Here is an 18850-nt window from a genome sequence, read left to right on the forward strand (position 1 = left end):
TACAAGTTTTAAAAATATATATTTTATCACAGAGATAACTTATATTAAATACAGACTGTGTTGCAAAAGAACTACAACACATATTTCTGGTTTAAATTGCAGTTATTAATTTTAAAAAAAAAAGATGACTATAGCCGATAGTGAGTATGCCATTTACATGGTTGAAGTCAGTGCAGGTGGTGAGGCAAAAGAATAGCACAAACTGAATTCATTCACTGCCACTGACGGCGGTAGACGTCCAATCAATTTTGATTGATTTGATTCTCCTTACATTTTATATATTATTTGAAATGGCTGCAGTACTCTATTATTTACGCACAACACTGCCTCCTGGTGTTGAATTTATACAACCCAACCAAGCGAGACAGCTATGAAATTGAATAAATAAAATGATACAAAAATGACACAAAAATTATTACAACAGTTATTAAAATGACAAACACGGTTACAATTGAATCAGTCTTTTAATTCGTAAACCTTTGATTAGTTGTGACTAAGGGGTGAAATCATAGACCAGATGAGTCGATAGTCGATTGTCAACAACGGGAAGTTGCCCGTCATAAACTTGTAAGTGAGAATGCATTTAATAAAACTCGAAAATTTGAGCGTCTTCTCTAGAGCCTAGATTTTGTTAATGATTTAATAGTCGCAACGAAGGCGACTGAAATATTTTATTTTTAATATCTTGATGTAAAGTGTCGGTCCATTTACTAGCATGCTAAGTGGTGTGCCAAGTAGATATTTAATAATTCTGTGTAATACTGGGTAAGAGTGAGGCCGAAAGTTCCTATTTTTTAATATCTTGTGTTTACATAGGGTGAAAAACATACTAAACGTTTATTGCGTTGTCACTCAACGAGCCAAGGGACCGTTTTGTGATCTCCACGTACAATATATGTGATTTGACTTTGTTGATGCGTCTGTTTTTGTTTATTTTGTAATATTTACAGAAGTAAAAGTGTGGAAATAATTGACCCAGTGTTGAACTGTTCAGCCTTCTCATCCTCCACCAAATGTGTGTCAACATCTACTTGTGCTGGTGATGCTGCTACTGTCATGGCAACACAGGCTCCCGAGCAGGCTCTGTTGGCCTCGGACCACTACGCAAGGGTCATCCTTGCCCAGTTGAACAAAATGAGGCTACGCACTGACTTTTGTGATGTTCAGCTGAGGGTCGGCGGTCGCGTTTTCAAAGTACATCGGCTGGTGCTGGCGGCCAGTAGCCAATACTTTTCAGCTCTTTTCTCTGGAGGCATGAGCGAAGCCAATAAAGAAGAAGTGGAGATTATGGGAGTTAGCACTGGAGTTTTTGAGGTTTTGCTGGACTTTGTTTACACAGGTACTCTTTGAGTATGTTTGACATGTTATCATGTGTGTATAAAGATCCCAGTATTAATGTATTTTTGTGCTGCTTTCTCCATCAGGCACTATAAACGTGACCATAGACAATGTTCAAGAACTGATGTTGGCAGCAGATATGTTGCAGTTCAACGAGGTGGTCAGCATATGTGGTGAGTTTCTCAAGGGCCACATGGATCCATCCAATTGTGTTGGCATCTTTCAGTTCCTTGAGCAGATTGCCTGCATGGAAATGCTGGAGTTTTCTGAAAACTATATTCACGTTCACTTCCTTGAGGTATGAATTACTGGTGTATGTGTGTTTTACAATCAAAAATTGATTGTCTAATTTACTGTGCATTAGGTTTGTATTAGTGACGAATTCAGGGGCCTCTCGAAGGATCAGATCATTAAGCTTCTAAGAAGTGAAGAGCTGAGAATTGAGGATGAGTATCAAGTGTTCACTGCGGCTATGGAGTGGGTTCTCCAAGATGTGGCCAAGAGAAAAAAATATGTGGTGGAGGTATTGGAACCAGTGCGCTTTCCTCTACTTTCGCCCCAGAGGCTGTTCAAATACATAGAGGGTGAGGAGACATTTAACACGTGACCTTCCTTTACAAAAACTTTTTTCCATTTGGTCTTTGACTTTTAGAATAGCTTCTATCTAATCCAAACCTGTCTCACTCCTTTTGCCTTTTCATTAAGGTATGACTGATTTCAGCCTGAGGGTAGCCCTGCAGACGCTTTTAAAGGAGTATATTGAAGTCACAAAGTCTCCCAAGGACAAGATGCACTGTCAACTACATCAAGTGAAGATGAGACCGAGAAGAAAAGCTAGGAAATATGTTTATGCCATAGGTACTCATTTCAAGTCGCATATATATATATTTTTTTATTCAGAATGATTGAAATGTTGCCTTTGTCGTTATTCCAGGAGGATACACTCGGTTGCAAGGTGGCCGGTGGAGTGACAGCAGGGCGCTAAGTTGCGTGGAGCGCTTTGACACTTTCAACCAGTACTGGACCACAGTGTCATCTCTCCATCAGGCTCGCAGCGGGCTGGGGGTTGCAGTACTCGAGGGCATGATCTATGTGGTTGGAGGTAAGGAAGATGAGGCCATGCATTTCCCATCACAGTGGCAATCATTTAACAACACATTCAGGTTGCACTTGGTTCTTACTGGTGTCTTACAAATGTACTGTATTTTCCAGACTATAAATCACATTTTTGTGACTTATACTGCAGTGCAATTTATGTGTTTAATTATTGACAGATTATTATATTTTTTCACTGAATACTATAGTCCCCAAAAATAGGGTATGTGGATTAAGACTGCTTGGTCGTTTTGAAACAGAAAAAAAAGAAATCCGATGAATATTTCCAACATGCTTCGCCCATGAGTCGTATTTTCATTCTCTAATTGTCGTTTCTCACCAGGAGAGAAAGACTCGATGATATTTGATTGCACAGAGAGATACGACCCAGTGACAAAACAATGGGCTGCTGTGGCTTCTCTGAATTTCCCTCGCTGTGGAGTTGGCGTCTCTCCTTGCCATGGAGCTCTGTACGCACTAGGTAAATGCAATTTTAGTCGTAAACCATCAATCCTCGCAATACTAAAATATTGCCTAAATTGTTCCATGGTTTCTATATAGGCGGGTGGATCGGCTCTGAGATCGGTAGCACAATGGAACGTTACGACCCAGAGGAAAATAAGTGGGAGGTCATAGGCGACATGGCCGTTCCCCGCTATTATTTTGGTTGCTGCGAGCTACAAGGTCTGGTACTATCTCTTTACTAATGACTTCCAATTTTCCCATTAAGCCAAGATATTCTCTATGAACTTTTCCTCAAAGACATACATTGTGTGTCATTTAAGGTTTTATTTACGTTATTGGAGGAATCAGCGAAGAAGGCACAGAGCTGCGCTCAGCAGAAGCGTACGATCCCATCACACGTCGGTGGAGCGCCTTGCCTATTATGCTTACACGTCGAGCCTATGTAGGAGTGGCCTGCCTCAATAACTGCATTTATGCAGTGGGTGGTCGGAATGAGGCTGTGGGTGCTTTGGAGACGGTAGAAAAGTACTGTCCAGAACAGGTAGCTTTTACTTGTTGTTTCAAAACTATTTCTGTTTTACATTTTAGTTGGAGGGATGGTATTTATGCCTGTTTCCATTAAAAAAAATCAGTGGAGCAAACTCTGAACTATTGTGTGGGTCTGTTTTTCCAGGAGAAGTGGATTGAAGTGGCTCCAATGTCTACAGCGCGTGCAGGGGCATCTGTGTCAGCAGTTAATGGATTGTTGTATGCTGTTGGCGGAAGGGCCGCCAGCAGAACTTTTTCTGCCCCAGTGACAATTGACTCCGTGGAGATCTACGACCCTCACCTGGACACGTGGACAGAAGTTGGCAACATGATCGCCAGTCGCTCTGATGGTGGGCTGGCTGTGCTCTGATCACCTGTAGTGTTCTACTTTTGACTCAATAGCGACTCATATCAAAGAAAGCTGGACCTTGAGATTACACTTGTTCCAAATTTTCATAGAATGTTTATTTATATGTCAAACACTTGCTGTTTTCTTATGCATTTTAATAATGGGAGATCTCCTGGCTATTTCTGCCTAATCATGTCTGCTTTTAGTCCACCTTAAATTATTTTCACTCGTAATATCAACCACATATTTCATCATGTTTGTTATCTCCCAAGCTTTTTCTAGTCATTTTTGTGAGATTTTCTTTTCTCCCATGCTTCTAACTCTTTTGAGACTGCACTGTCTTGAGATCAGATATGAAACCGATGTTTGTCTTTGTCTCACTTTCTTCAAAAATGTTGACATTGTGTGGTGCTTTGTGAAGGTCTTATCAAACCACTTGAGCCTATTTAACAAAAGAACATGACAACACCTGTGGGGTGAAAGTTGCAAAGCCTGTGCTCTTACTACTGAATTCTTATCTTAGTGATCAATACAAGTTTACTGATGTGTTGTAATTTTCACCCATTGATTTTTATTTGATTACAATGACTGGAAACACCCAAACTACAGTTACTATTCTGAAAGGGTCACATTGGTTGCAGGATTTTGTTTAACCTGAGACAGTCAGCATCCCACTGCAATCAATTATTACACTTTTATGACACCATAATGGTGAAAATGGCCCCATATTAATGCTAAAACAAACAGCATTGCTGTAAGAACTATTTAAAGGTAATTGCTTTTCAATGAAATAAACTTCCTCTTGTGCATTATGTTTTCTATTGCTTTAATAACATACTTTGCTTATCCATTTATCTGACAATTTTGACAAATACAAGTACATATAATTCAAACACATGAGATTTTGCCCAATACTTTTATTAGGTTTACGTTGATAAAATTTAAACAGTGATGGGTAATTTCAGCTTCTTCTCAACACATAACTTCTTCAAAATCAGCATTGTTACCAGTGAAAAGGTAGCAACCAGAGTAAGGACGGTTCTCATGGCTTTAAACCAATCAGGGTATCCTGGTAGCAGTGTCAGGTCATAATATAAAGACAGTCCCAGTCCCATTATAACAACTGTGGTCCCCTCTACAACATTGTCCCTGCAGAGCAGTGCCAGCCATGCTATAAGTGACGGGACAACGCTGTTGCCCAAGTTTACCCAGTCAGGTTGAGCGGGACTACCATCAGGAATGGCAAACCCCCAGCGGGCACCTCCAAGAAAGGAGACTATACATGCTCCGTACACCATTTGAGCATGAGCCACTTCAGGGTAGAAGGACTGAGTTGTCGCCATCAGGAGAGGAGCACTGACAAATGGGATGAGCCCAGCGAAACCAACGTAGAGTGCTGGTTTGGGCGCTCCAATTATGGCCCTTAAACTGATATTTTCTTTGCTTTCTCTTCTGTCTGAATGGCAGAGACGTAGGCCAGCCCAGTTGATAGGGCTGGTGCACAGCAGTCTGTTGGTTGAAGTCCATCTGGATGGATTCAAAAAAGACGAGACTCTAGACACCACTTCAAGTTTGGTTCCGTCTGTCCATCCAGGTGATTTCCAAATTGGAACCTGGAAAAAATATACATTATTATCCCATTAGAAATTATTATTATTTTGTTTTTGTTGTTCAGTTTTAATTTTACTCACCCTCGTAATGGGAGTCGGACAAGATGCAAATCCAAGCATTTTTAATCTAAAAATAACAACAAAAATAGTCATCTTTTATTAAACCAAGCAGAGCAAATGAAAAATAAGTTCACAATATTTTATTTCCATATTCTAATGTATAGTGCAATGATGACCTCCATTTGCTAGTCTAGAACGTTTATCTTTGACCTAATGCAAGGTCAAGTGATAGTTCAGCAACAATGTACTTTTATTAAAGCTCCCGTTCATTTGAATGTTTGTTAATTGGCTGTTAAATCGAAAATATGCACGCTAACTTTTGCATGTTGACATTTTGCCTAGCCTCACTAGAGTCGTTGTTGCCATTTGAAATGACATTTTCCCCCTCTCTGTATTTATTCTGACAAATAGCTGGATTACCGATCTTCCTACCGTCTCAAGAAATCGTGTCTGATCATTTCAGACGTTGTTGAAGGCAAAAGTGTAGTAAAATCGTCCCGAGTCCCCCCTGAAATTAAAAGACAAGTTCTGCTATCGACTATTTTGTCTGTGCATGACAGGGGGCATTTTTGTAGTATTTCTGAGTCCGCAAACACTCACGCTCCTCATTCGTGCCACCTCATTGCAGAATTGTCGTAAATAAAAGTATGGATTATAACGCATTGATATACAAATGAAAATGGGTTGTTATGTGTGCTTTCATTCATTTTACAAATACTGAAATTTGAGCTTTCTAAAGCATCTTGCAGAGTCGAACCTTATGCAGTTGCATATTGACCTGACTTCTTGAACGCAGCATTTCCCAGTCTGTTCGAATCCCCTAGCTGCCAGCGCGAGTGGTAAGCGCAAAGAAAACCCAAACAAACACCGCTAGCCACTCTACGAGAGCTTTATACCCAGGCTGGAGTTTCATTTCGTTGTTGTTGGACTACTTCATGTAACCTCGAATACATTAAAGGTCATTTTGCTTTGAAGAAGGTACGCGATATTGTCACGAAACATTGCAAGTTAGCTCGCTAGCACTTAGCAAGCTGATGAATGTGTGCTGCCGCTGCCGAAGCAGCCATTTTGAAACGGTGTTGTTCCTTCGATGCCAGCTTTATTTACCTATGCTACCCGGTCGTGACAACCGCCCCTATGTGCTATTAACATGATTTTTATTACATGCAAAGTAGTGAGTTGTTGATCGCGTGGGGAATAGGCCCCGAGACCAAAGGAACTCTTTACAATATATCTCCCTGTTTTCAGCTTCAGTTAACAGGCTAGATAACAGCAGCTCACTGCTAACGCTTGCTAATGTTCACGTAGGTAAGTACACAGATGACGAGTTAGCAAACGATTAACTCTAGTTTAAGAGCGCCGCTCGGCTGTGATTGACTTTGATGAGTTTGGGCATGAGAATCGTTTTGTTGTTGTTCCGAATTGCACCTTTGAACACCTAACTTGTGAGTGTGCTGAAACGTGTGCTCTGCGTGTTGAATTGGTTTCATCCAGAGCAAGGGGCCACATAGTTTTTCCCCTTTTCCTACAATGGTAACGTTTCAGATGACCCTGTGAGTTGATTGCGATGTAAACTGTCAAATCCTGCAGTGGAATGAATATCTTTGCTGCCGATTGTAGTTGGTGTGTGTCGCCAACTCATTGATGTTAGGATATTACGTAACAGTTCAGCGCGAGTGCAACGTTCTTTGCACCGACTTTGTTTCATTTTGATGTTAAGTGTACAGAATGCGTTTATGGATTGACCAGGAAGGGGATTCTGTAATACCATTTTGGTTTCGAGTTACTTCTGTGTTGTCCTGTCGCCTTGTTTTTTTTTAAAAATATACTAGTCATTAATATTTCATTTGAAGTTCCAACACAATTTTTGTTTTTGATTCTGTGACGGCTGTAACTTCAGAGGCATGTGCTTCGATTCCCTTTTGTGCACGAGAGTCGTATTTATAGCCCAAAAGAATATATTTGGATTTTTTGAAGCTATGATTAAGATCCATCCTCCCCTCCAAGGCTACTGCAATTGAAATGCTAGGTTGATTTATTTGGATATATTTTCCCCAAGCTATAGAATGGTAAATAATTGCTATTAATACATAGAATGATAAATAATGACTATTAAAATATAGCAACAGTGGCGTTCTTTAAATTTAAGCAGGTATTTATGTTGAAAGTTTGATCAATGAGTTGATTGCCCTTTTTAATTTGCAGGTGCAGCTCCTTGGCCGAATCAGGTGGAACACCAGGAAGTAATCGGAAAACAATTCAAACTCAGCAAGTCCTTCAAAATCATCTCAAGCATTTGTACCCGTTTAGGCTTCTATGGGGTTCTTTTTTATGCCCCTAGAAAAAGTTTTTTGCCTTTGAAAGGGCTGATTGGTATACTGGAGCCTTTTACTAAGATTTGAGCTCGCATATTTATTACATCTAAATTTCGCACAGTTATAGAAATGGGCATTTTACAAATGTAAAACTGAATCAGGCCATGTTCAATTCTTTATCATGAATTACCCATCAACCTCAATATTTCACTAACCAGAAAGGAAAATGACAGCAATGTAACTAACGCAGGTTTTGTTTTTCTTCATTGTCATGTGACCTTGAATTAACGTGCACCGTTTCCTTCCAATTTTGGCAGTCTTTTCACCATTTTAATGAGGTGAGCAGCGAGTTTCCCTCAAAAGACTGTTTTTGAAGTATTTTTCTTTTCTGCGTGTTTTTTTTTTTTTTACCAATTTCAAAAATGTTTCGGTAAAAGTACAATTAATGCCAAAACCTACTGGCCCACGGTGTGGCAGGACAACACTTGTTTCGTTCTCGCCAACTCTGTGTCAGAGTGGAAGTGTTATGCGAAAAGGTGTCCCTGTGCCTGGGAAAAAGCATTGACACGAACACAAACGTAGCTCATCCGCGCCAGTGCGACAAATGACCTCTTTTCAATATCGTCTTTTTCTAGTCGACAAAGTCTGATCATGTTTCATATGTCCTAAAAAAAAAATCACTGAGCAACTTCAGAAGCATCTTGGACTTAAAAGAGAATCACTTGGGTCCTGATTTGCTGTGGAGCATCTTGAAAAATCCTGGTCCTCAGAGACAGCTGCACTTTTTTGTTTTTTGGAAATCCATCTGCTTCCTTGCTTGGCCAGTTTTCTGGATCACCAATTCCAGATCATTCCTCCACCCGTTTGGCCCATCTTCCAGTGATCCACCCTGGACAAAGTGATCTGCCTCTGGGAAAAGGGGCTGCACTGTTGTGGCAGACGTTTAGAGGGGTAGTCATTGTGCCGCTCCCCGTCTGTAAGGGCTAAAAGGCCTGAAGAGCAGAGGCCCAAACGGACGAAGGGAGGAGGCCGAGGACTTCAGAGCCATTGACTCTGGGGTAACTATATGGACTTCTTAGATATCTTTCAAGGGCTTTGCACATTCAAATTGAGTTGAAAGTCATAAGCCTTTCATATCTTTTTCTTTTCCTAGATCCTGGCCATGAGGTTTGATGCCTCAATCCACTGACCAGAAACACTGGACCTAAATGGCGCAGCATGACTTTGTCCCTGCCTGGCTTAACTTCTCCACACCCCAGCCTGCCAAGGTTGGTTAGTTCACATTATATTTATCTGAGTGAGTTAGTGAGTCAATGGTGAAGCTTCAACTCTCACTTGGATAATAAATACCATGTACAATATGCTCTGGCTAGCCAATGCGTGACGGGTAGACGGGAGAATGGGAGATACACTCATTTAATTGGCTAAAATAGTACCGCAATTTTAATAACAATTTGTTTTTCTCCACTATTTCATCTTGAAAAGATGACATTATGTACCTTTTTAACTCAAACTCAATTTATTATAGTAGTATGTACATGATAAAGGTTTTAGACGGCAGTTGGCCAGATTAAATTGAGCAGGTGTAGGGTGTGTCATTGTCATTGTGTCGTTTAATTGCCTCGTATTGTAGACATGCTGTTCGATGTTGTCTGGAGGCCCGGAAGTTTCCCAACTGAATATCTGCATTCAAGACTGAGAAACAAGCTCTGTTTGTTCAGGGATTGCACTCCGATGTCTAATGCCATTGTTCTGGCTTTATGGTGTTTTTAAATTGTGTGGTGCAAGCGTGGATTCTTCTTGCCGTGACAATGCAGACAATTTTGCGTTTTTCAATTTTTGGGGATTACACTATGCTAAGCGGTGGGTAAGAGTTGCCTGAATTATAGATGTTTTTTCCCTCACTGACTCAACACATTTTTCATGGCCTCTTTCAGTCCCCTGCTGCCACCCACGATAAACATGGCGAGCCCCACCACCACAGGGAAAGCAGAAATGCTGTGAGCCGCCGCCGCCACAATTCTTCCGATGGCTTCTTCAACAATGGCTCCTTGCGTGCTCCGACAGGTATTAAAAGTCAAGAAGTGCAAGTGTGTTACCGAGAGCAAATGTGGCAGTTGGGCCGAGTACTGCTGCCCTTGTGATCCTAATCTAAAGATAAATGAGTCTAATAATTTTCAATTTTTTAAATAATTTGCACGTTGCTTGTGGGTCCCAGTTTGGTACATTGATTTTTGTATAATCCAGCAGTTGGCAAAGCATCAATAACATAACCATCGCTCCAAAAGTAAAATTGAAAATGGGCACTCGCGCTGATGAACTCAGGATGACCCAATAACAAACACACTGTCAATTGATGACAGGAAGACGAGATCCGATTATCCTAGGATGAAAGTGAAGGCACTGAAGTTTTCAATTGGTGGGGGATGGACCATCATTGTGGAATGGGAAAAAAACAACAACAATGTGAATGGTAAAAAGTCTATTTCATTTCTCTTAGGTGATGGATGGCAGCAGCCCTCACTCCTTCTGAGACATGACTCTGTGGATTCAGGCGTAGCCAAAGGAGGGCACAGTGGTTTAGCAGGGGGCTCATGTTGGAAGGAAACAACCAGCTGGCATGGAGGGCCGCGGGGCACTCAAGATGGCCACCACCACCACCAAGGACGCCACCCTAAAAGGGGAGGGGGTGACAGGGACAGGCAGGGAGGGCACAGGCAGCGCAATGGAAACTTCCATCCACGGAAGGGCAACTCGTACCAGGACAAGTTTCCCAATGAAGAACGTAAAGACAATAAGGATGATAAGCTGAAGTTTGTGGAAGAGGACTTTGTAAGTACTTATTTACACACAGTGCCGCCAGGTTTCAAGTGACAGTTTTCAATTGTTGTCTTTGTTTCGTAGCCTTCCCTCAACCCTGAAACAACTGGAAAGCCCGGGACTCAGATGAGAGCGGTGGCTCCTCATGCTGGAGTGTGGGGTATGAGATCTAAGTCATTGTCTGTATTCTCAGAGCTGAAGTGTGTTTTTTTTCCCCTAATGGTGAATTTACTACTTTGGGTGATATAAAATATGCTCTATTAGTACATGACTACATGGCCTAAAATCTGACATCCACGCATGTGGACACCAAGTCTTATTTACAACTATATATAGAATATAAAGTGAAATAACACTAAAGTTGACTTTTTTTAATTTTCACATTTAAATGGGAGTCTTATAAATAGTAATGGTTCTCTGGATTTCTTCTCCTCTAAAGAAAATCCTCCAAGTGGCAAGCAGATGGCATCCAAAATGTTAGTGATCAAGAAGATTTCCAAGGAGGACCCCAGCACCGCCTTCTCTGCCGGCTTCGCCAGTGCTGGCGTGCTGCCCGCCAACGCCGGTAAAGCACCCATCACAGGCTCCAGCATCTACAAGAATCTGATCCCGAAGCCTGCCGTGGCCCCTATTAAAGTACGACGGATTGCAGTATGTCAGAATTTCTTTGGAAAGTTGTCCGACCAACTCTTTTTAAAAGGAAAATAAATGTCTTTTTAAAGAGTACCCAGTGGAAAGCCGGCACGAGGGAAATTGCCAAGTCTGGCCGAGATTCCGTCTTCACCAACCCCGCTTCCGTTGTTAAACCCAGCACCCCGGTCAGTGCACCGCAGCACAACGCCCCAAGAGAGGTGGGTTTTCCCTCTGCCTACCACTCGAGGTTAAAAATGCACTAGTATGATAGAGTGTCTGTTTTGCCATCCTTGCAGAATCCTTCCAGCACCACACCCCCCATAGACATTGCCCCGTCGAGGCTCAAGCTGATGCGCCGCGGTCCGGATAGAAAGAGCGACTTTTTGCGAGCACTGAAGGATGAGGGCCCTGGGGAACTGACAAACAGCAGCAGTCCGGGAACGTCGGGAGAGGTCAGTAATGACACGCCACACAGGCAAAAGGGGGGGAGGATAGAAGGTGTTTTGAACTTTTCCTGCAAAGTAGAAGTTTGATCTTGTCAAACACAGGATTGTTGTTGTTCATTTGTTCTTTATCTCCCACAATAACATGTGATTTGTGTTTATTTATATCATAGGCTTCCTATTTGAACAAATAACTGCATGACCAGGCAAAACTGAATGGCAGGTAATGAGTTAGTGTCTGTTTGCAGGGTGAAAGCAACACCCCCGAGCCCAAAACCTACAGTGAAGATGTCTGCCATGAAAATGGTCTGTCGTACTCCCTCAGTGACTCGGACACGGAACATCTGTCTAGCTCTTTGGAGGCTGAGCACAGGTACAAGTATACATGACAGTCCTACGTATTTTGGATTTCTAGCTGCGTGATGGCGGAACACAGAATTTTTTTCCAAGAATATCAGCACCTTGTGAAGATTTATAGGGAAATTTGTGGTAAAATTGTCAGAGGAGGATTTATTAGCATCCTCTATATTGGATTCTCAAGTCTGGGAACTTGATACTTGTTAATGACCTAAATGTTGTTACCAAGTAGAATATTTAGGTGTGGGTTTGAAATTGAGAACTTTTCTTTTTAGAGGCAATTTTTATCACAGTATTTTTTTAGACTGAAGCTATTTTGTAAACCCCTAAATGTGTATTCAGGGATAAAAAAACACATTTTTAAAACCACATTTTTCCAGGTTGCTGAAGGCCATGGGCTGGCAGGAGTACCCAGAAAATGATGACAACTTCCTGCCTCTGACGGAAGACGAGCTGCGAGAATTCCAGACAAAGACCGAGCAGGTGAGCGAGCGTAAAATTTCATCGTTCACAACACCAACTCACGTGTGCTATCCTTCGGTACGGCCCGAGCAGCTGAAGAGGAACGGCTTGCAGAAGAATGGGGTCTTCCCGAGGGCGCGGGGTGTCACCCTCCACTTCACCCCCTGGAGGAGTGTAGCGGAGGCCCACATGGAGGAGGGCTCTGAGTCAGAAACCAGTAGCAGCAGCCAGACCTCGGACGACGATGACTGCATCAAATCCTAACGTGGCTTTACGGAACAAAAAGAAGAGAAAGCGACACATCTCAAAGCCACCTACCCTCCTTCCTCTCATCTTTGTTTTTAGAGCACCATTTTGAATTTTTGATTCTTTTTTTTTGTTGTTGTTCTTGCACAAGGGAAAAACCAATCATATCCCAGTGAAGGAGGAGAATTCTGCTCTGCCAGACGTTGTTTTCCCTGCGTTTCCTCCTTCACTGCAGTCCTGCTCTCTGACCCAGGCCCCTTCCTCCTTTTTCTTCCTCGCTTTGTGGAACTGAAGTGTTCATCAAGAAAAAGGGCAATGAATGCACACTTGATTCTGCTTTAAACAGACTAACTCATTTCATTGATGATGGCTGATGACACATTATTAATGATATTAATAAAAATTGGTTCCTGATGAGCTCATTGTTTCAACATGCTGAATGTGGTGCTTGACTCTCATTTCTTTAGCTCCATTTCCTATTGTTAGGAAATGTTTTTAAACTTTTGAGTTATTTATGGGTGGTCTTTTGGGAATGCTAGACATCCAACCCATTTTGAACAGAGTAAATGATGCCCAAAATGACTAAAAAATTAGTCTATGTTCATCCAACGTAAGCTGACAAATTTTGAATTACATAGGGGTTGTGTGTCATACTTTATACCAGTAATGTTATGGCAGATTTTTATGGGGTTAAATACTGTTTTCAAAATATAACAGGGTAACTGAGTGCACCAGCCAAATGAAACACTCAATTTTCTAGTCATGTGTCTGCTCTGCAAAATTAATGCAGATTTTAAGGTAGCCCAGTTCCATTGAAAGTCTTATTACCAAAAGATAAAAGTAAAACTGTGACATATGAAAATATTTTATTAGACATATTCAAGTATTCCAACAACAGGTTTGTGCAACAACGCCAACGTTTCAGTTTGAATGTTGCAATTATATCAAAGCAGGTGCAACAGGCAGTGTTTTGATGCTGGGATCATCTCAGCACACAACTTCATCAATGTAGAAAACATTTGGATTCAACTTTGTAAAAAAACAAGTCCAACAAGATGTATGACAGAGTCACGTGAGAACAATGCTCCCATTTCAGACTGCAAGAGAATAAAGAAAAACAATGACCAAATTAGTACATAACTGACAGTTAAAGAATCCTAATAACAGTCCCTTACCCTTCAATTTCCATATTTAGTGCGCCTTGCTGGAATCAGCAATGGCTTCCCGAGTATCATCCTGCTTCACCTTCTTAACCAAACCCTCTTTCACAGGACTCTCTTCTGGTTTCCTCTAAAACACAGATGCCTTGAGATCACACAGTGCAGCACACCATTATTCATTTGAAGATCAATCACTGTCCCACCTTTTTCCTGACCAAGTGGCTGATGTTAGAAACAGGCGAAACAGCAGCAGACCCATTGGTAGAAGTGACTTGGTCCCGGTTTATCTGTGTGGGAAGTGTTATGCTGCATTTAGACCATATGCGGATTGTGCTCATCATCAATTACTGGTGCCACTCACTGCAGAAGTATCCGTATTGGATCCAGCAGACACAGTCGAAGGGAAGGCGTCATCCTGCCGAGTGAGACGGTGGTCACTCAAAATCTACTTTACCGTGAGCAAACAATACGGGTTGTTTAGCCTACCAGCGCAGCCTTCAAGGTCTCCGTGGCGATCGTTTTCAGGCCATCAGTGGCGTCCACCACCTTCTCCTGGATGTCCGGGAGCAGCGACTCCAGCTCGTCCGCCTCTTTCCGTTCCTTAGAAAGCATGTCGACCTTCTTTTCCATCGACCCTTGCAGTTTTTCTGTTCATACAACCGGTCAGAAAGGATGTGGGTTAGCATTGCCATGTTTAAATTGAGTATTTCAATTAGAAAATGTCACTGCTTCAATGACTGGTGTTGAAATAGCTTGTCTTGAAAGTGTTGTATTTATTTTTTTGTAGGATATGTCCTCTTGTGACAACAGTAAATACTAAATAAGTCATATAACATGGCCACAGTGAGAATTCTCAATACAATAATAAGTAATATATAATAATAAATATGCCTGTTTCCATCTAAAGTCATTTCAAAATGCATTGAATTTTTTTAATGCAATGACTTATTTTTAATCAAATAACCTAACTCATCGATAGATTCATCAGTGAGTAAAATAATGGGCAGAAAATTTGGCGAGCGCCTCTCACCCAGCCTGCTCTTGATGACCGACGCGGAGCAGTTAAACGCCTGGATGGCCTCGCCGAACTGCAGATTCAAGCCAAAGGTCACACCCAGCTGGTAGTGCGTCTCAGCCACAAGCCTGCTGTCCGATTCCAAGTGTTGGAGCTGAAGAGAAAGGCACTCCTGGAAATCCTCCAGCGCTTGGGTGTAATTCCCTGCGGGCCGGGGGGGGGGGGGGGGGGGGGCAAGCCAGGAATCAGATTGCGTCACTCACGACCACAAACGCCGAAAAGAAACCTTCCACCGACCTGACTCGACGGAAACTTCGCCGAGTCTCAAGTGAGTCTGCGCTGCCATGAGCTGGTCTTCCTTCGACTCTTTTCTACACCCAGAAGAACAAGAAAATTCAGTTTGGAATCGAGTGATGTTCTTTCAGAGTCCGCTCGAACCTCTTATAGATGACTTTGGCTACTTCCAGCATCTCCCAGGCAAGCTGGAGGTTCCCCACCTCCTCATTCCCCTCCTCCTCCTCGTCACTCTCCTGCTAAAAAACTTCACTTTAAAATTGAAGGGATTTGGCCAAAGCTCAAAAAATGGTCCCGAATTGCAATACTTTGTATTCTAAAAGGTTTAGTTGTAGTATTCCAGAACAACAATTTCCATATTGTGAGATTAGCAGAGGTTCTCAACATAAACAACTTTTTCTGTTGTTGTACCTTTTCTCCATTGTCATTCTCCTCTCCTGCACTTTCTTCAGATTCAACTAGAAAGAAAAAAAAGGAGAAAAAAAACAAAAGGTATAATTTTTCAGACTTGGAAGCAAATAAGATTAACCTACCTTCAGCTCCCTCTGCTGGTTTATCCTCATCTTCATCCTCCTCCATTTTCTCAGCTTCTTCTTTGACCTCATCAACAGCCATTTCTTGTACTTCACCTCCTTCCTTTTTGTCAGATGCTTCACCCGCCTTAAACGTCTTGTCAGCTGCGTCTTCCATTTTGCTTGATGTCGATTCCCTTACATCATCCGATGGTTGGTCCACCTTGTCAGCTCCACTTTTCACCTCATCTCCTTTTACATGTTCAGCTTTGTCTTCCTCATTTTCCTCCATTTGGCTTCCATTGACTTCACCCTTTTTATCACCGTCATCTTTCTTTTTGGAATCTTCAGATTTCTCCGCCATAGCGTCATAAACTTGAACCCTCAGCTCATCTCTGGTCTTATCTGTTATGAAAGACAGAAAAGCCTTAAAGCTTCATATTTACCCCATCACCAGACTATGACATCAAATATATGTCAAAATGATGTAAAACAAGAACTGGTTATGAATGGCAATGAAAGATGACCATTAGATGTCCAATCTTTTTGGAGTGGGAGGTTTTCCAACAGTCAAAATAACGAGTTAACCTTCCCTCACCATCAACACTTTCCGTGCTCTCCACATTGGAGTTCTTTGGCTTCTCATCCTCCTCATCATCATCCGGAACTCCTTCCAAAGCGTTGCCGAGAACAGAATTCTCCATCCTGCACCAGAAAACCGTTATTCAGCTCAATCCTTTTAAAAAATCATTTGGGAAAAAGGGCATTCCTACCTCGCCAAACTCAAGAGTGCATTACCACACCAAAAGAATGCCTCGGCACACTCATCTGCAGTGTCTCCGTATTCTTTAGCTCTGAAGGGGAAGGAAAAGTACACTTGTAAATACTACGTAGCCTTTTGTTCTTCATTTTATTATTGATACTTTAATGCATGTTTGTTGTCCCTTTGCTGATAAAATTACTCTCCCAAAATATGACTTATATATATTCTTTCTTCATTGTGTACTCTTTGGCTGGTGCGACTTATATTATAGTACGAATACAAATAGTAGTATAATTTATAGTATAAATATGGTAATTTCCCACCTGATCTGATTCTGAGCACCGGTCACAAGCATTTGAGTAATAAAATACTTTAATTAGCAAACCTGCCCTGAATAAAAAAAAAACTCCTTAACCAAAATATGCCCCTAAATTCCATTTAACGCTCATTCTGTCTGCAAATGTGACATGTATTGGAGGAAGATCTTTAAATTTTAAAACGTATGCACTTTGGTGATTTTTGTTTTCGTGTACCACTTCACAGTTTGATGAGATTCCAGTAAACTTATAAAAATGATAAAACTCACAGTATTCCGCAGGCCTCCTGAAAAGTGCTCACCGCATCCACCACTTTTCCCATCACCAGATGTTTTTTCCCTGCACCGATAAGCTTATTGGCTTCTTCCATGTCTACTAAAAAAGCCCGGTCTGCACAAAGTTCACAAAATAAATGTTAATGCATAGTATAGCAAAAGTGAAATATGATCATTGATAGTATATATGAGATCGGACTAACGAACCTTGACGGCGATGAGACGTATTTAAAAGGAAACGTATGGGGATGAGTGACGTGACGTCGTGTCGGGATGGCATGCGTTCTTGTGCTTGCATTTGGCGCCAATGCTTGGGTCTTCCTTCCGGAATCCACGTGGTGGGCGGGGTTCTTAAAGGTGCATACACGTATTTTATTTTTTTTATATCAGGGTTGATGAATTAATTGCGGAATTACCATTGCTGTTGGTTTGCAAGATGTTTGAGAGTATTTTCTATTTTAAAGAGCATTATCTGCATGATTGGGGTAGGTATATATGACCAATAAAACAAAATTAATTTCAAATCACTGTATTTTCAAACATAGGAAAGTACTGCCAATGGTTTTGTTTGTGTGAGTGTGTGGGTCTGATGTACATGCCTACTATGTCACTCCCTGCTGTGATGGAAAGTGAGTTTCCCCCCACTGCTTCCATAATGTCATTATGTACCTTGTTATACATGTCTGGACCTGCCATCCAATTGGTGTCACACTGAGATTCATCAACACAATCTCAATTCTTACTTCAAACAATATAATTTATGCACTACCCAACCTTTCTAAACAGTGCCTGTATGTATATTTCAAATAGTTCAGTACTACCTGACAGACTGATCATAGCTGTTATCAACATGTAAAAATATTGCAATTTTGTTTATGTATGTTTTGAGGATGCATCAGGTCCAAGATGAAGGACATGAATGCCCTTCAAACACTTAGTTGCAGAAATTGCACGCCTATTGTGAAATAACAGATGACAACAGTATTTGATCGATATGACGCTTGCCGAAAGAGGTTATTATTGTGTAGACCCTCTTCTCTGGCCCTTGATATGGTTCCCATGGGAACAGCATGTAAGAACATCAATCAGTGACAGTGAGAGAGATGCAAGGGAGTGGTAGAGGGTCTCAGTATTGGTTCATTTGATTTTCAAGTGTTCCCTCCATTAGAGAAAGAAATGTCAAAAGCAGGAAATAAAGATGAAATGTTTAGTAAATCCATTAGCCAAATTGTGTTATTTTAGTTTTCCTCATATTGACGAGGTTTTTCTTTTAGGATTGTATATGTATGTTTCAGTGCCAAGGACGGTGATAAATGTCCAATTCATTTGCATTGGATTACCATGTAAAGAGTTAAGATCTGTTTAACTGTGTCTATTTCCTTGAAGGGTTCTACAATCAAAACCATTGTACTTCTCTTTATTCAGCTGAATCTCATGTGATGACTCCTTGTCATTATTGTCTTCAATGATTTCAAAATACCTGGAAATACACAGGAAAATGTAAGAAATGTGCTATGTCATGCTGTGTCTGTTCTTTGGGCAAAGGTTATACATATTATGGTAGATGTCAAAAGGCCAAGTTGTAACCAGCTGCCATCTTGCGTCAGAAGACTTCCATTGAAGTTGAGTAATTTTCTAACCTAAAATACTCGTAACATTGAATTCTTGACTGAATTACAAACTTTTAGTTTGGAGAAAACTCAGTGAATGTGGCTATCATTCGTGCTGGATGTTGGGCAAAAGGTAAATTATTTCTAATATTATGCTTTATTTCCTGACTATTTCATGTTAAT

The 18850-nt window shown here is 41.3% G+C and overlaps 4 protein-coding genes across 13 annotated transcripts; 2 read left to right on the forward strand and 2 right to left on the reverse strand.

The window, feature by feature from the left end:
* The first annotated feature begins 516 nt into the window (after positions 1–516).
* ipp (intracisternal A particle-promoted polypeptide) lies at positions 517–4586 on the forward strand. Of its 2 annotated transcripts, none has more exons than XM_077725185.1 (10): positions 517–567; positions 951–1339; positions 1425–1636; positions 1703–1922; positions 2044–2196; positions 2273–2440; positions 2777–2914; positions 2995–3117; positions 3219–3439; positions 3572–4586. In XM_077725185.1, the coding sequence occupies exons 2-10, from the start codon at positions 1057–1059 to the stop codon at positions 3794–3796; spliced, it is 1743 nt and encodes a 580-aa protein (XP_077581311.1). In that variant the 5' UTR covers positions 517–567; positions 951–1056; the 3' UTR covers positions 3797–4586. The 2 variants fall into 2 exon arrangements, with proteins under 2 accessions (XP_077581311.1, XP_077581310.1); XM_077725184.1 differs by lacking the exon at positions 517–567 and adding an exon at positions 610–765.
* Positions 4587–4672: 86 nt separating this feature from the next.
* Positions 4673–6764, reverse strand: LOC144201140 (transmembrane protein 69-like). 4 transcript variants are annotated; one of them, XM_077723547.1, is made up of 3 exons: positions 6203–6764; positions 5467–5512; positions 4673–5388 (listed from the first exon to the last, which is right to left on the reverse strand). In XM_077723547.1, exons 2-3 carry the CDS (start codon positions 5503–5505, stop codon positions 4717–4719), a joined length of 711 nt encoding a protein of 236 aa, XP_077579673.1. In that variant the 5' UTR covers positions 5506–5512; positions 6203–6764; the 3' UTR covers positions 4673–4716. The 4 variants fall into 4 exon arrangements, with proteins under 4 accessions (XP_077579673.1, XP_077579676.1, XP_077579675.1 ...); XM_077723550.1 differs by having other exon boundaries at positions 6610–6684; XM_077723549.1 differs by lacking the exon at positions 6203–6764 and adding an exon at positions 5866–6166.
* Positions 6190–13138, forward strand: gpbp1l1 (GC-rich promoter binding protein 1-like 1). 6 transcript variants are annotated; one of them, XM_077723540.1, is made up of 12 exons: positions 6190–6284; positions 7651–8818; positions 8914–9028; positions 9698–9827; positions 10261–10592; positions 10665–10740; positions 11020–11231; positions 11303–11431; positions 11510–11665; positions 11905–12029; positions 12394–12496; positions 12569–13138. In XM_077723540.1, the coding sequence occupies exons 3-12, from the start codon at positions 8969–8971 to the stop codon at positions 12737–12739; spliced, it is 1494 nt and encodes a 497-aa protein (XP_077579666.1). In that variant the 5' UTR covers positions 6190–6284; positions 7651–8818; positions 8914–8968; the 3' UTR covers positions 12740–13138. The 6 variants fall into 6 exon arrangements, with proteins under 6 accessions (XP_077579666.1, XP_077579662.1, XP_077579668.1 ...); XM_077723536.1 differs by having other exon boundaries at positions 6236–6423; XM_077723542.1 differs by having other exon boundaries at positions 6237–6423; positions 11020–11216.
* A 432-nt stretch (positions 13139–13570) lies between these two features.
* Positions 13571–17379, reverse strand: LOC144201136 (nuclear autoantigenic sperm protein-like). The gene is made up of 14 exons (XM_077723534.1): positions 17265–17379; positions 17052–17172; positions 16476–16556; positions 16301–16407; positions 15724–16107; positions 15602–15648; positions 15335–15429; positions 15194–15267; positions 14912–15100; positions 14368–14528; positions 14243–14296; positions 14085–14168; positions 13897–14011; positions 13571–13818 (listed from the first exon to the last, which is right to left on the reverse strand). Exons 1-13 carry the CDS (start codon positions 17353–17355, stop codon positions 13913–13915), a joined length of 1587 nt encoding a protein of 528 aa, XP_077579660.1. The 5' UTR covers positions 17356–17379; the 3' UTR covers positions 13571–13818; positions 13897–13912.
* Positions 17380–18850: the final 1471 nt, after the last annotated feature.

The sequence above is a fragment of the Stigmatopora nigra genome, chromosome 9 (assembly GCF_051989575.1).
Source record: "Stigmatopora nigra isolate UIUO_SnigA chromosome 9, RoL_Snig_1.1, whole genome shotgun sequence".
Taxonomy (NCBI): Eukaryota; Metazoa; Chordata; class Actinopteri; order Syngnathiformes; family Syngnathidae; genus Stigmatopora; species Stigmatopora nigra.